Below are 17,316 nucleotides of genomic sequence, written 5' to 3'. Positions count from 1 at the left end.
TTACCTTTTTCCCTATTTCTATCTTCATAGTGGCTCTTGCATCTCATCCTTTTTCTCTTCTTAAATGGCCACCCAAATTCAGGCCCTCATCACCTCTCACCTGGACCCAGAATTGCTAATTTATCACAATAGCTTCCCAATTAGTTTTCTGCATTGACTTTCTCCTCCCTCACTGCTTTGCCATACAATTGTCAAAATAATATTATTAAATTTCATGTTCAATGTCACTTTGCCCCAACATCCTCAAGAAATCTCAATTGCTCCTTCTGTTTATCCCTTAGGATAAACTATAAGCTCCTCTGTTGAGAGTATCTAGAGCTCTTTACAGCATAGACCTGATCTACCTGATCTACCTTTCCAGCTTCATATGTTATGCCCTTTCCTACGTTCCATGGTCTAGTCAAACTAGTCTTTTTTTTTCTATTTCTTATATATATATACATATATATATATATATGATATTTTTTCTTCTGTATCCATGACTTTTTACTATCTGCTATTCCATGAGTGTATTTGCTACTCACTTCTACCTCTTAGATTTCGTTACTTCCTTTGAAGTAGAATTCTACTTCAAGACTTTGATCAAGCACAACTTCTGCATCAAGTCTTTCATAACTCTCTTGACCCATTTCATATTGACTACTCTTTCATAAGGAATCTTGCATATATTTTGTATATGATCTATATATATATATATATATATATACACACACACACATGATGTGACCCCCCCCAACCCACCCCAGCAGGATGTAAAATTCTTTAGAACAGGGATTATTTTATTTTCATCTTTGGCTGGGAAGATGGCACTTAGAGCAAATTTTCAGACCACTACACCTTTTCACAATGAGACAGAAAACAAAGCACTTCCAGAGGAAAGAAAACCAAACCTAAAAATAGGACAGAGTAAGGGGACCCTACTGCTGGACAGCTCAAGAGGTATACCAAGAAAAAGGCTTGAATTTTTGAACTGTTGGGTCTGAGGGTATAAAAGGGGAATCCCAGGTCCCCTCCCCCATGGGCTATGCGCTGTTTCCAGAGGCCCCTGAAATCTCTGGGCATGTAAACACGTCAGCCCAGAAAGAGGGCCTTGCTGGTTCTGGACTCAAGGAGTTGAACACAGACAGCAGGGAGGTGGCTGGGGGAGAAAGGCAGTGAAACACAGAAACAATGTTCGGAAGATGGTGGCTTAGATGGAGCAAAACTTCAGATCTACATACTTTACTACACCAAGATAAAAAACAAAGAGCTTCGAGAGGAAAGAAAACCAAATCTAACAACAGGGCAGAGGGGGGACCCTACTGCTGGACAGCTCAGCAAAAACACTCCATCCTGTCCCCCCTTTTTCTCTCAAGGTTTTGGCCTTAGGGCACATTAAGAGCTACAGACTAAACCAGTCTAGGCCTAATCCCATCAATTGGTTAGATGAGAAGTCTTCAGAGGGCAGGGAAACTTATACATCTCTCCCCATAGACTGCAGAGAAAGTAACTACAAATATCCATTGCCAGCTGGAGGAAGATCTTTCATCAAAGATCATTAAATACATCTGATTAAACTAGCAGAACAGAGAAGGGAAAAATATGAGTAAACAACAGAAAAAGAAAAAAGAAATTACATTTCACAGCTTCTTTCCAGGAAGTGAAAAAAGAGCAAATGAAATAGGAGAACAGGAGGAAGCTCCAGTGAATTGGACACAGGCTTTGGAAGATCTTAAAATCCAATTAACTCAAGAACTTCAGGAACTCAAAAAACAATCAAGAGAGGCTGAAGAAAATTGGAAAAAGGAAATATATGCACTAAAACAAGAAAATAAGGTTAAACGGCAAAATAGCCCAGCTCGAAAATGAAGCAAGGAAGGAGAAAGAGGATCTACAAAGAAAATCAGACCAGAAGGAGAAAGATGACCAAAAAGCCAGGGATGAAATTCTGTCTTTAAAAAACAGAACTCAACAACTAGAAGCAAATGACTTCACAAGGCAGCAAGAATATATAAAACAAAATTTAAAAAATGAAAAATTTGAGTAGAATATGAAACATCTCATTAACACTAACAAAGATCTTGAAAACAGATCTCGAAGAGACAATTTAAGAATTATTGGTCTACAGGAACATCACGACAAGAGAAAAAGCCTAGACATCATCCTAAAGGAAATTATTCAAGAAAACTGCACTGACATTCTTGAACAAGAGTCAAAAGTGGAAATTAAAAGAATCCACAGATCACCTCCTACATTTAATCCACAATTGACAACTTCCAGGAATATTATAGCCAAAATAAAAAAAATACCTGACCAAGATAAAAATATTACAGGCTGCTAAGAAGAAGTCATTCAGATACTAGGGAACCACAGTTAGAATAACACAGCATCTGCCTGCATCTACATTGAAGGACCAGAAGGCATGGAATATAATATTCTGGAAAACAAGAGAACTGGGTCTACAACCAAGAATCAACTATCCAGCAAAACTGAATATATTCTTTCAGGGGAGAGTATGATCATTCAATAAAATTGAAGAGTTCCAAGCATTCATGAAGAAAAAGTTGGACTTAAACAGATAGTTTGTTGCCCAAACACAGAACTCAAGAGAATCACCATAAGGTAATTAAGAGAGCAGAGGAAAAAACAAACAAAAATAATCCCTTTTATTTAATGGACAGACCCAACAAGTTCAATCAATTTGTTTCCCTAGAAGAAAAGAAGATATTGGTAAATATTAAAAATTGTTATTATCAACATAGTAACTAGAAGTTTACTTAGAGGGAACAGAGACAAACTGCATAGGATGAAATGTCAAGATATATATATCTATATGTGTGTGTGTGTGTGTGTATGTATGTGTGTGTGTGTGTTTGTGTGTGCTTATGTATAAGTATATATATAAAACTGGAGGTGGGGAAAGAGAGATAATATTAAGAGAAATCAGAAAACAGACAAAATGGAGTAAATTTATATTCCATAAAGAAGTGCATGGGGTGAATAGGGGAGAAGACAATACCCTGGTAGAGTAAAGAGGTTGGAGAGAGGAAATACTTAATTTTTAAGTGCATTGAAGTTAACTTAAAGAGGGAAGAACAATCAGATCCATTGGGGCAGAGAATTGATTCGTGCCCTATAGAGAAGTAGAAAGGTAACAAATGGAGTGTTGGGGAGGGAAGCAATACTAGGGAGGGAGAGCGAGGTGTATGTGGGAGGTTCCCCTCCTTTCCCTATGCTCCAAGGTCATCTCTATTTCTTGCTCATCCAGGTTTTTTAAATCATCATCACAACATAATCAACTCATTTACATACCTTCTGTCTGCGTAGACTCCTTCTAACTAACCTAATGCTGATAAATCTCTTAGAAATTACATGTATCATGATATACACAGTTTAACTTTATTGAGTCACTTATGATGTCTTTCATCTTTACCTTTTTTATGTTTTTCTTGAATCTTGTATTTAATAGTCAGTTTTTCTGGGTATGTTATTTTTAGTCATCCTCCTACCTCCTTTGCCTTCTTGAATATCCAAGCCTTGCTTACCTTTAACTTGGTAGCTACTGAATTTTGTATGATCCAAACTGTTGATCCACAATATTTGACTGGTTTCTTTCTTACTATTTGAAGTATTTTTTCTTTGACCTAGGAGCTCTGGAATTTAGTCAGCATTTGGAACTCGTTTTCAATTTGTCCAAGTCTATTTCTTAAGGTGTTTTTTTTTCAGTATTTTTGTCTTTTGCAAGCTATTAATTGATCTTTTTTTTTTAAAGCCCTTACCTTCTGACATAGAATCAATATCAAACATTGGCTCTAAGGCAAAAAAATAGGAAAGACAAAGCATTGTGGCTAAGTGACTTACCCAGGTTTACACAGCTAGGAAGTGTTTTAAGGCCAGATTTGAATCTAGGTCTTTCTAACTCCAGGTCTGAATCTTTATTCACTGAGCCATCTAGTTACCTTTTTAATTGTCTTTTCATAAACTTACTCCTTTGCTTTCATTTCTTTACCTAATTTTTCATCTACCATTCTTATTTGATTTTGAAAATAAATTTCTTAGCTGTTCCAGGTTTTCTTTTTTGGGCTTATGCCCAATTCACAAGTTTTCTTTGTCGCCATTTTGACTTCATTGTTATCTAAATTTATATCTTGATCTTTCTTGTTACCCTACAAGATTTTTGTGGTCAGGTTTTTTTGTTGTTGTTTACTCATTTTTTCCACACCCCTTTTTCTTTATTTTTGAACTTTATATTAAAGTTGGGCTCTGTTCCTAAGGTGTTGGGGTGAGGGCTGTCCCAAGCTTCTACCTTTTAAGATCAATCAAAACAAATTGTAACTTCTCTTCTTTGAGATAACTCAACAAATAAAAAATAGACTTAAAGATATTTCCAACTGTAAAACTTAAAAATGATATTATCCTGACAACTAAGTTATGGTGAGGTTTCATAAGTCGATAGTTGCCCAAAGTTATTTAGGTGGTTAGTGACAAAGCTAAACTTGGATTCAATTCTTTTTGCTTCAGGTTAAGTGATCTTTCTAGTATTCTATGCTTATGTTTATATTTATAATCAGTGACCATATCACACCCCTCTTAAATCATCTTTTTCTAATAACATGGAATTTTTTGAAACTCTTAAAAAATCATTCATCATTCTCCTGGATGTTCTATTGCTTGTTTGTTTGTTTTTTCCCCTCCACAAAATATGGTGCCTATGAACCATCCATTAGAGAAAGTAATTCATCTTTTTAGTTCTACATAGCACAGTTTCTAGAATTATAGCTAAAGGGGATCTTAGAGACTTTCTAGACTAACTTCCTTCTGGGACTCAAAGAACTTAAGTATCTTGCCTAAAATAACCAAGATAGTAAATTTCAGAGATGCCTTCAAACCCAGACTCTCTGATTTCAGAGATTGTTCCATTTTCTTTATACCATATTAACTTTTCAAATTCTATATGGTGAAAGGGAAAGTTGTCAAGTTATTTTCTTGATAGCTCCAGAGAACATCTTTAGCTCTTTTGTGATGTAAATGCTTCATCAAGAACCAGCCAGTTAGTTTGAGAGGCCTTATACATTTTAAGTTTGTTCTTTAAGTTCCTTTTTTGCTGTTGCTACTCAGAGATTCTCACCTTAAATTCTAATATGAGTTTTAGAGTGTCATCCATCTTTGTTCTTATGCTATCCTTTAGAGGAGGGTCTGCAACATATGGCTCTCGAGCCATATCTGGCTCCATGTCCTGACCGGCCAGCCCAGGCAGAACCCCAGGATGTGCCCCAGGGGGCCCTTCAGCCCCTGCCCCATATTCCAGCTCCTTCCATCTCTATCCTCCTCCTTCCGCAGGCTTTTATGGCTCTCATGGCCAAAAAGGTTGCCGACTGTTGCTTTAAAGTATTAGTTTCCCTTTCAAATCATCCCAGGTTTTGCAAAAATCAAAACTACAAAAATAGTGGCTATGTAGATCTGGTTACCTCCTCCCCAGTCTCCCCCCCCCAAAGCTTGCATTTGCTATGCCTTTCTCTCCCAAATCAGCATCTGGTCTCTCTCTCTCTCTCTCTCTCTCTCTCACACACACACACACACACACACACACACACACACTGTGTGTGTGTGTGTTTATATTCTATAATTTGAAATTTCTTCATATAATACTATTTTAAATATCAGACTCTGCAAACTTTTTATTAGAGATTATGAATCATCCCAAAACCATTTAACAGACATAATAAGGCTCTCTACTGATGATAAAAGTAAATGTGAAAATGCATCACTAATGGCAGAATTTAGGAGAGAATGATGAATATCTTTTTCTCTTTCTTTGCAGAGAAAAACATTTATAGATAGTATTTTACATTACTTATAGATAGCATGTTACATTTATAAATAGTATTTAACTCACATTTTATAAAACACGTTTTGTGGCCCTTCAAAATTTTTTTTTATTAGTTGGGAGCTGGGTAGTGTTGAGATTACTTATCATCTCCTGATAATCTGATAAGGATGGCTTAGTTGATAAAGGAACCGGACATGGGAGACAATCTTGACTGTTTACTCATAGCTACTTCTCCAAAGTGCCATTGAGTAACAAGTTTATTATATGTGAAAATTCAAACTCCCTTTCACCCAAAAGCACAGAGAGTTTTATAGCTTTGCAGACATTGCAATTAGCTTATACAACACACAGAAACCTCAGAAACTTCAAGGTGAAGATAAGAGTACAAGGTTGGATTGTAGCTGCCTCATCATCAGTTAAGTCTGGGAATATTTTGCTGGGTCAGGAAGTCACTGAATTTTTTAGCCTTGACTGTCTAAAACAACTTTTGAAACCAAGCAGCTGCATTCCTGACCAAAGGGGAAAATGTTAACCTCTTGACTGTTGGTTTGCTAATTGCTTAAAGTTTTCTAATAAGAAAAGGTGTGGATCATAAAAGGGGTCAAAAAGAGGAGTCTCAGATTTTTATCTATTTGAGACTCTGTTTCTCTTATTGGCCTCCCACAGGGTAGCTCAGTGGATTGAGAGCCAGGCCTAGAGACAGGAGGTCCTAGGTTCAAATCTGACATCAGACATTTCCCAGATGTGTGACCCTGAGCAAGTCACTTGACCCCCATTGCCTACTCTTACCACTCTTCTGCCTTGGAGCCAATATGCAGTATTGATTCCAAGACGGAAGGTAAGGGTTTAAAATTTTTTTCATTTCTTAGAAGTTATTAATACATTATTTATTTATGTTGTAACATAAAAATAAAAGGAAACAAATGAAAGAGATTTTGAGTCAAAAAATGATTCAATAAAATGTGAACAGAATAAATCATTCCTAACATGAAATCTTTAGATCAAAAAAATAGTAATATAATCTGTTTCAGACCTTGAATGATGAGTTGTTCTTTTCTTTAGCTATCTTTTTTCCCAAAAGTACAATTTTTATGACTTTACTCTTTTCTCTTTATAGAACCCACCTGAATGACCTTGAAAATGTCATCCCATTCTTTGCTATTGGCCTCCTGTATTCCCTGAGTGGTCCAGACATCTCCACAGCCTTATGGCATTTCCGGATCTTTGTTGCATCTAGATTCTATCATTCAATTGCATATTTGACACCTCTTCCACAGCCAAACCGTGGGTTGGCTTTTTTTATTGGCTATGGAACTACTTTTTCAATGGCATACAGATTGTTGAAGAGTACATTATACTTGTAACAGATACCATCACAAGATTCAACCTTTAGGTTACCCTTTTAATATAAATCATGATTCTTCTTAATCTAAAAGGAATAATTTTTCCAAGGGTTTAAAAGTAGAAATAGAGGAGATAATTCTTTTGAATATCATCATTAATGGCATCTTTGATTCTAGATTAGCATTTTATTGGAGATTTTCCATAATGACCCTTCATTTTTTTATTGTTTTGTTTTACTATCAGATTGATGAATTTAAAACATTGCATGTATGACATGACCTTTATTAACTTTTCAAACTTTTTCACATGCAATGTAATGGTTTTTGTTTGAGTTACATTGCTATTAAGGCCAAAGTATGCCAATAAAGAACTAAAAATAGACTAACTTGTTTTTCATTTTTTATGGTGGTAAAAATCAAATAGGATGGCCTTAAAAGAAAACTCAAAATGAAAATTCCCAGGAATATCATAAACAAAATGTAGAGTTTCTGCATCAAAGAAAAAATCATTCAAAGAACCAAAAAAAGTACCAAGGAACCACAAGAAAGAACAATTAAGACTTAGCAATAAGTAATAAAAGTGATAATAGAGCTTGAATTATAAGATTACAAATTTTTAAAAAAAGGGCTTACCACCAAGAATAACCTATTGTGCAATACTAAATATAACTCTGCTTCCTAATAAAAAAGACGGCTTCCTAATAAAAAGTCTATAAGCAAGGAAAAATCTAAAATGCAAATATAAGAATCAAAACAAACAGGAAAGTAAATATATTTGAATGATTGGAAAGCATTAAGGGAGAGAAAACATATGTCCTCTCAGAATCCAAGTGCCTTCAAGGATCATAAGTTAAATATGAAAGGCAGAGGTCTTATGGGAGTTATTTATTCTGTTTTGATAGAATTAAGAAGGAAGTGAAAGGAATAAAGGAATATTCAGAAGAGGAAAAGAGCAATGACTAATATGAATATGTAGGAAGGGGGTGATGGCATCCCATTAAACCCACTCTAAGTGGGTTTATTTATTATTTATATACATATATGACAAAGGAAGGTCAAATACAAACACTAATTCATTCACTTATTCATGTACAAATGACACACACATTTTCACCCTCAAATACAAAGAGTATAATATAAAAATACATTTAGATAAACAGGTAAATAGGAAGAGATGAAAAAAGTAGAAGAGGGTTTAAGAGGAAATGCAGGATAAGAGAAGGAGGAGTAGCCATAAGAAAAATAATTTTTTAATACTTAAGAGTGGAGAATAAAGGGGTGAGAGGATTAGAGATAGAAAAAAGAGAGGCAAGGAAGGAAGGAAAGAAGGGTAATTATGTTTGGGGATGGGTAATAGGAAAAGAAAAGGTAAAAAGGAACAGAAATAGGTCACTGTCAGAATTCTCAGATTTAGAAATTTTCTTTTTCACTTTGTCAGAAAGAAAAAGAGGGATAAAGAAATGAAAAGGTACAAGAGGATAGAAGAGAGAGAGAAATGAACACTAACAATCATAACCATGAAAATAAATACAATTAAACTAAACACAATATAGAAGAAACTGAAAGGGATTAGAAAGAATTTAACAATTTTTTTATAAGAAACAAAACATAAAGTTTCACAATGTAAATAGATTCTGGAGGAAAATATATTTCTTATCAATTAAAAAAAATTCATGGGAATTCTGCTATAAAGAGATACGTAGGGAAACTGAATTATGCTTAAAGGTTTTCACAGATAATGAGTTAATATTGGCACTTTATATCCTTTTATGAATACATATTATATATAGCATATATAAAATATTCATATATACTTATATATAGGTACAGAATGGAATAGCAACTAAATCTTTAAAGGAAAAATTAATCCCACTTGAAGGGAAAAATAGAAAGTAAAATTGTGGAGATTTAAATGTATAATTTTCAAATGTAGGAAGCTAATGAAGAAATTAATGAAAAAAGTTAGAGTACTTATTAAAATTTTAGGGGAGATGGGCATGATTGAACTCTGGTAGTTACTGAATGGGACAGAAATATTTCCATATTTTTAATTTTCCATGTTACTTTTACAAAAATTGTCTATATATTGAAGCAACAAAAAGTCACAAAATATTAGAAAAATTTCTAGAAATATTTTGCTTATCTTTTGCTGACTACACTAGTGGGTTTTTAAGAATTTCTTTTTAAGAAAAGGGTAGAACTAGTTGCAACAAAAATGCAAAAGACAGTCTATGGTGAAGGCATAGACAATGGTAGCAACAGTAGCAGCACCACCACAGTGACAGTAGTAGATCGGGCAAAATCAGCAAATTAAGAAATGCTCAAACAACACCAACTATCCTTTCAAAAGAACACAGAAAAACAATGCCTCAAAAGAAATATTAGAACAGCATAATTGACAGAAGGGGTAAAACATTGGATGATTATTTACAAAAATACAAATTGCCTAGATTAATAGCAGAAAAAATAAAATACTTAAATAATCCAACATCAGAAAAAGAAATTGAACAAGCCATCAAAGAACTTCCTAAGGAAAAGTCAAACACAGGAATTATATGAATACAACTACAAAACACTTTCCAAACAATTAAAACTAGATTTAAACAATTGGAAGAACATTGATTGTTCATGGGTAGGATGAGATAACATAATAAAAATTACCATTCTTCCCAAATTAATTTACTTATTTAGTGCCATACCTATCAAACTACCAAGTAACATTTTTCTACTTACTTAGAAAAAAATATAACAAAGTTCATATAAAGTTTAAAAAATGGAGGTAGCAATTATGATATCAGACAAAACAAAAATGAAATTATATATTCAAATGAGATAAGGAAGGAAATTACATATTAATAAGGGGAACCACAGACTTTGAAGTAACACATATAGACAAAATTATATGGCATCTAGATTCCTAAAGCAGGAATTGCATGAGTTATAAGAGAATATAGACAATAAAACTATATTAGTAGGGGACATTAGATAAATATCAGAATTGGATAAATCAAACCAAAAATAAACAAGAAAGAAATTAAGGAAATGAAAAAAATTTTTGAAAAGTTAGACTTGATAGACTCATGAAGAATACTGAAGGGGGAACAGGAATGGAAATAGAAAGAAATATACTATTTTCTCAGCAGAACATGACATCTTCACAGAATTTTATCATATAATAGGACAAAAAAAAGCCTCACAACAAAAAGGGGAAAAGCTAAAATACTAAATTCATCTTTTTTTTAGATCACAATGCTATAAAAATTACCTTTAACAAAGGTTTGAAGAAAAAAACAAAATAAATTGGTCAGATGGAGCAAAAGTAAAAATATATCTAATCAAAAGAGACAAGATAAGAAATTACATCCTGGTAAAAGGCACCATAGCCAACAAAATAACATCAAAATTAAGCATATATTCACCAAATGGCAAAAATATATGAATTATAGGAAGAAAAAGCAAAACATATCCAGTAGGAGACCTCAACCTTTCCCCTCTCAGAAATAGATAAATGAAACCAAAAAATAAACAAGAAAGAAATTAAGGAAGAAACAACCTTTAGAAAAGTTTGATATTAGAGATCTTGGGTGAAAACTGAATGGGAATAAAAAAGAATACACCTTTTTCTTAGAGGTCCATGGCACTTTCACAAAAATTGACCACATAATAAGACATAAAAACCTAACAAACAAATGTACAAAGGCAGAAATATTAAATGCACACTTTTCAGACCATAATGCAACAAAAACACACTCAACAAAGGGCAACAGAAAGACTAAAATTTAATTGGAAACTAAATAATCTCATCCTAAATAATCAATAGGTCAAAGAACAAATCAGAGAAACAATTTCAATAAAGAAAATGATAATGAAGAGATAACATATCAAAATGTATGGGATGCAGTAAAAGTGATACTTAGGAGAAAATTCATATCTCTAAATTCTTGCAACAATAAAATGGAGAAAAAAGCAGATCAACGAGTCAGGCATGAAACTGAAAACACTAGAAAAAGAACAAATTAAAAATGCCTGATTGAACAACAATTTGAAAATCCTAAAAATCAAAGAAGAGATTAATAAAAATGACAGTAAAAAATCCATTGAACTTAAAAATAAGAAAAAGAATTGGTTTAATGGAGTGGCAGGGGAACAAAATAAAATAAATAAATCATGGTTAACTTGATTTAAAAAAAAGAAAACCAAATTACCAGTATCAAAAATGGAAAAGTCAAAATCACAACCTATGAACAAGAAATTAAAGCAATTACTGAAAGTTTTTTGCCCAACTATATACCAATATGTCTGAAAATCTAAATAAAATAGATGAATATTTATAAAATATGAAGTACTCAAATTAAAAAAGAGGAAATAGAATATTTAAATATCCCCATAACAGAAAAAGAAATCAAACTAACATCAAAAAACTCCCTAAGAAAAAGGCCCCAGGGTTAGATATATTCAAAACAAATTCTAACATTCAAAAAAAAAATAATTACAATACTACATAAACCATTTGGGAAAATAGGGAAAGAAGAAATTCTTCTAAATACTATTTATGACACAATAATGGTACTAAACTAAACCAGGAAGAGCTAAAACAGAAGAAGAAAGCTATAGACCTATCTCCCAAATGAACATTGATGAAAGAATATTAAATTAAATACTAGTGAGTAAATTACAAAAATTATAGTACAAGAATCATATGCTATGATCAAGTTGGTTTTATACCAGAAATTCAGGGAAGTCTCTATATTAGGAAAACTATTGGCATAGACTATATCAATAACAAAACCAACAGAAACCATATAATAATTTTGATAGATGCAGAAAAGCACATTACAAAATACAATACCCACTCTTTATAAAAATATTAGAAAACTGTAATAAATTGAACCTTTCTTAAAGTGATAAATGACTTCTATCTAAATATAAATTAGAAACCAAACAACAGATATTAAAGAATGAGTGATTTAAAGAACAAATTATAGAAACAATCAACAAATTCATTAAAGAGAATGACAAGGAGACAGCATTCCACAATTTTGAGAATGCAGTCAAAGCTCTACTTAGGGGAAATTTTCTTTCTCTAAATACTTATATTAATAAAATGGAGTAAGAACTGATCTATGAATTGTCTGAGTAACTAAAAAAAAACCTAGAAAAATAACAAATTTGACCCCCTCCCTCAAATAAACACCAAATTATACATCCTAAGAAATTAACAAGATGAGTAAAACTGAAAGTAAGGAAACTATTGAACTAGTAAATAAGGAGTTTGTTTAATGAAAAATCAATAAAATAGAGACAAATCATTGATTAATTCAATCAAAAAAAGAATGGAAGAAAACCAAATTATTAGTATTAAGAATAAAATGGATGAAATTACAACCAATGAAAAAGAAATTAAAGCTATGAATTGGAGGCATTTTGCCCAATCATATGCCAATAAGTGATAATCTAGGTAAAAAATGAATATTTAAAGAAGTAAAAAGTGTCCAGATTATTAGAAAAGGAAAGCAAATACTTAAACAATTTCATTTCATAAAAGTAATTGAACAAACCATTAACGAATTCCCTTAGGAAAACCCTTGGGCCAGATGAATTCACAAGTGAATTCTATCAAACATCAAAATATTATATAAAGGGGGCAGCTGGGTCGCTCAGTGGAGTGAGAGTCAGGCCTAGAGACAGGAGGTCCTAGGTTCAAACCCGGCCTCAGCCACTTCCCAGCTGTGTGACCCTGGGCAAGTCACTTGATCCCCATTGCCCACCCTTACCACTCTTCCACCTATAAGACAATACACCAAAATTAAGGGGTAAAAAAAATATTATATAAATTATTTGGAAAAATAGCTGAAGAAAGAACTCTTTCTGATTCCTTTTATGACATAAATATGATATTGATTAGTGAACCAGGAAGAACAAAAGGAGAGCAAAAACAAAACATAACTATAGATCAATATCCCTAATGAATATTAGTGCAAAATAGTAAACACATTACTAACAAGATTATAGCAATATATCATAAACATAAGACATGATGATCAGGTAGGTTTTAAACCAGAAATGCAAGAATGTGTCAATATTGGAAAAATATCAAAATAATTCACCATATTAATAACAAAATCAATAGAAACCAAAAGATTATTTCAATAGATGCAGAAAAACTTTTGATAAAATACAGTACCCATTCCTATTAAAGATACTAGAAATTATTGGTATAAATGGGACTTTCCTTAAAGGGATAAATAGCATCTATCTAAAACTATCAACAAACATTATTTATATTAGGGATAACTTAGAAACTCTCCAAATAAGATCAGGAGTAAAACAAGGATGCCCATTATCACCACTATTTATTATTGTACTAGAAATGTTAGCAATAAGAGTTTGAAGGAATGAGAATGGGCAATGAGGAAATGAACCTATTATTTTGTTTGCAGTTATATGATGATATACTCAGAAAATCCTAAAGAATCAACCAAAGAATTAATCTAGCAAAGTTGCAGGATATATAAAATAAACCCACAAAAATCATAAGCACTTCTCTTTACTACCAATAAAGTCCAACAGCAGGATATAGAAAGATAAAGCTTATTTAAAATATCTATAGACAATATAAAACATGTGGAATCTACCTGCCAACACATACCTAAGAGTTGAGCAAAATTATAACACTTTTCACACAAAGAAAATCAGACCTAAAGAATTGAAAAAGCAGTAATTGCTAGTGGGTAGGTTGAGCCAATATAATAAAAATAACAGTTCTTCCTGAATTAAGTTACTTATTCAGTGTCATACCTGTCAAACTACCCAAAAATTATCTCATAGAGATAAAATTAAAAAATAAGTAAATTCAGCTGGATGAAAAGAGACCTAAAATATCAACATAATTAAAGAAAAAGGATATAAGAAAGGTGTCTTTGCTGTTTCAGATCTCAAACTATATTATAAAGCAGCAACCATCAAAAAACCTGGCACTGGTTAAGAAATAGAGTGGAGGAACAATGGAGTAGATTAGAGATTCACCACACAATGGTAAATGACCATATTAATCTAGTTTTGACAAACCCAAAGATCCAAGCTTGTGGAAGAAGAACTCACTATTTGAAAAAAACTGCTGGGAAAATTGGGAAATAAAATAGAAGCCTGTAGACATAGACCAACACCTCACACCATATAAGATGGGAAAGTAAAAATGGCTACATTCAAAGTAAAGAGTGATTCCATAAACAAATTAGGAGAGTATACAATAGTTCACCTATCAGATTTATGGACCAGGGTAGAATTTAGGCCAAAATAAGGCACAGAGAACATTATGAAATATAAAATTGATAGATTAGAGAAATGCAAATTATAACAACTCTGAGGTACCACCTCACACTCATTGTGGTATAAGAAATAGCAAAAAAAAAAAAAACTTGGAAAGACCTATAAAGTGATGGAAAGTGAAGTGAGCAGAATCAGGCAAACACTGTACACAGTAACAACCATAATGTATGATGATCAACTGTTAATGACAACTAATATCAGCAAGGCAAGGATCCAGAACAACTCCAAGAGACTTATGAAAGAAAAGAATATCCACTGCCACAGAAGGAACAGACTGAATACAGATTAAAAAATACTGTTCTTTATTTTCCCCATGAATTTTTCTCTAGTTAAAGTAAAATGAGTCTTCTTTCATAATATGATAAACATTGAAGCATAGTATGTGATAATATAAATACAACTTATAGCATATTGTGTTCTTTGACAGGGGAAAGGAGTTGAACAAAGAGAAAGAGCATGGATTGCAAAATATCAGAAAATGAATATTGAAAAATTGTATTGACATGTAATCTGGAAAATATAAAAATATATCATAATAAAGTAAATTAATAAGAGAAGTGGGTCATCCCCCCAAATGCAATAGGCAAATTCATATTAGAAAATTAAATAAAGGCAACCAACAAATCTGATCATGTAAATGAAATCAATGAATATTTACAAACATATAAAACATCTTGATTTTCAGAGAGAAAACTAGAGAATATAGAAAATAATCTCAGAAAAAATGAATCAAGCCATAAATTATTTCATCTCATAAAACATCAATTTCCATGACTTTATAAGTAACTGATATTAAACATTAAAATAACAATCAACTCCAACATGATATAAACTGTTAGCAGAAATAGAAAGGGAACTTTTGAAACAGTATAAGACAAATATGGTTTTGATCCTTGAGAAAAGATGAAGGGAATAAAAGGAAAACAAAAAGCTAATACCCCCTAATAAGTACTGAAGCATGATGTTAAATATAATTTTGACAAAGGCTATATAATATGATATGTAAGAGACTACCAGCTTGGATTCATAACAGGAATATTGTTTCAGTTTGAGGAAAATAATAAACATGATAGATGATGATATTAATGGCAAAAATAATGAAAATTATCATACCAAGAGAGGCTGAACAATTTTAGCAAAATCCAATATTCATCTTTTAATAAAACTAGAAAGCACAGGATTAAGTGAGCATTTCACTATCACAATAATAATATTTGTCTAAAAGCTGGAGTCAATGTTATTTGTAAGGGATGAAGAATAGAGGCATTTTCAACAAGATCAGGTTAAAGCAAGAGGGTTCATTATCACTAATATTGTTTATCAGAATTCCAGAAATGTGAGCTATACTAATTAGAGAAATGGAAAGAATCTGAATGTAATTCTAATGGGCCAATTCTGCTTCTTAAGAAATTCTTCCGTTTAGTGAATTTTTGTGTCTCTTTTACCAATAAGCCTATTCTGCCTTTTAAGGTGTCCTTTTATTTGTTTTGTTTTGTGACTCTTTTGCCAAGTTATTAATTTTTTATGATTTTCCTGAATCATTCCCATTCAATTTCCAATTTTATTTCTACTTCTCTTATTTGGTTTTAAAATTCCCTTTTGAGCTTCTCAAGTAATTCCTTTTGAACTTAAGACCACATCATATTTTACTTTGAGGTTTGGGGCTTCACTGTCTTCTGAGTTTGCATTTTTGTTTTCCCTGTTATCAAAGTAACTTTCTATGTTGAGTTTTTTTTTTTTATGTTTGCTCATCGTCCAATCTCTTTCTAGTCTTTTAACTTAAAAAACTATTGCAGGTGGTCTCTGTTCCTGTGGTGAAGTGGGCACTTTTCAAAGTCTTTGCATATTTGCCTTCAGAGCTTGTTCAGAAGAATCTGTAAGATCAATTTTTCCAAGGTGGTATGATCTGAAGAGATGTTGTTTAATACTCTTCCACTTTGTGCTCTGTGCTGTGAACAACCACAAGCACTTTTTTTAAGCCTGAAGATTGAGGCCCATGAGCCCTTTGGCTGCAAGTACTGGTGTGTGTTAGTGTTCCTCTTTCCACTGCGACTCACTTGGGAATGTGACCTGGATCACTGTATGGGCAATGCAACAGTCTTGCTCCTAGAGCCAGCACAAGAAACTCCGTAATCTTCTTCTGAGCCCCTTACTCTCTGTAGCTGTCAGAAAGATCTGGAAGTCTTTGCTTCTTATTCAACCACCCCCAACACATGTGCAGGCTTCCTGAGGTGGGACCTGCCTTGGCATTATGATTTGGACCTCACTCCCACCTCAGTGTGACAGAACACCCATGACAATCTTCTAAGTTATCTTGGCTTGAAAAATTCTTTCACTCCCATACATTTGTGGGTTCTACTGCCTCAGAATTTATTTGGAGCTTTATAACAATGTTGTTGGGAGAGTAATTTGGTACAGATCAAATGGGTCCATGTACCCTCTTCTCCACCTTTCCTCTGCTGTTTTCTCTCATTTGAAGGGTGAAATTGACAATAAGCCAAATTAAGTCATTATTAGCAACTCTGCTATTGTAAGAAAAGATATTTAAAACATGTCTAGATAACTGAAGTTTCTATCACTACTATAAAATACCTCTCTACCCTGGTTTGTAATGTATTTCCTCAATACAATCAATTTCTCTTCTTGACCAAGTGGTCTTTGGTGTACTCCATTGTTGGGATTATTTTGTTTTTTCTTTCTTTCAAACTCACATAAATAATTTCTTTCCTTTTTTTCTCTATAGTTACTATATTTCCTTAACTAAGTGTAGTTTCTTGATATAATATGTTATCTAATCACACCCTTTTTCTTTTGAATAATGTATACCAAGCCTAA

General features: G+C 32.8%; 1 protein-coding gene across 1 annotated transcript in view; it reads left to right on the top strand.

Annotated features, from left to right (window-relative positions):
* MGST1 (microsomal glutathione S-transferase 1) overlaps window positions 1–7,534 on the top strand; it is a 33,699-nt gene extending 26,165 nt beyond the window's left edge. The window contains exon 4 of the mRNA XM_044679881.1: window positions 6,927–7,534. Coding sequence (XP_044535816.1) covers window positions 6,927–7,173 — 247 coding nt within the window. The 3' untranslated portion in view covers window positions 7,174–7,534. The remainder of the gene's footprint in view (window positions 1–6,926) is intronic.
* The last annotated feature ends 9,782 nt before the right edge of the window (window positions 7,535–17,316 follow it).

Source organism: Gracilinanus agilis, chromosome 5, assembly GCF_016433145.1.
Source record: "Gracilinanus agilis isolate LMUSP501 chromosome 5, AgileGrace, whole genome shotgun sequence".
Taxonomy (NCBI): Eukaryota; Metazoa; Chordata; class Mammalia; order Didelphimorphia; family Didelphidae; genus Gracilinanus; species Gracilinanus agilis.
This window is presented reverse-complemented; position numbering and strand designations above follow the sequence as displayed.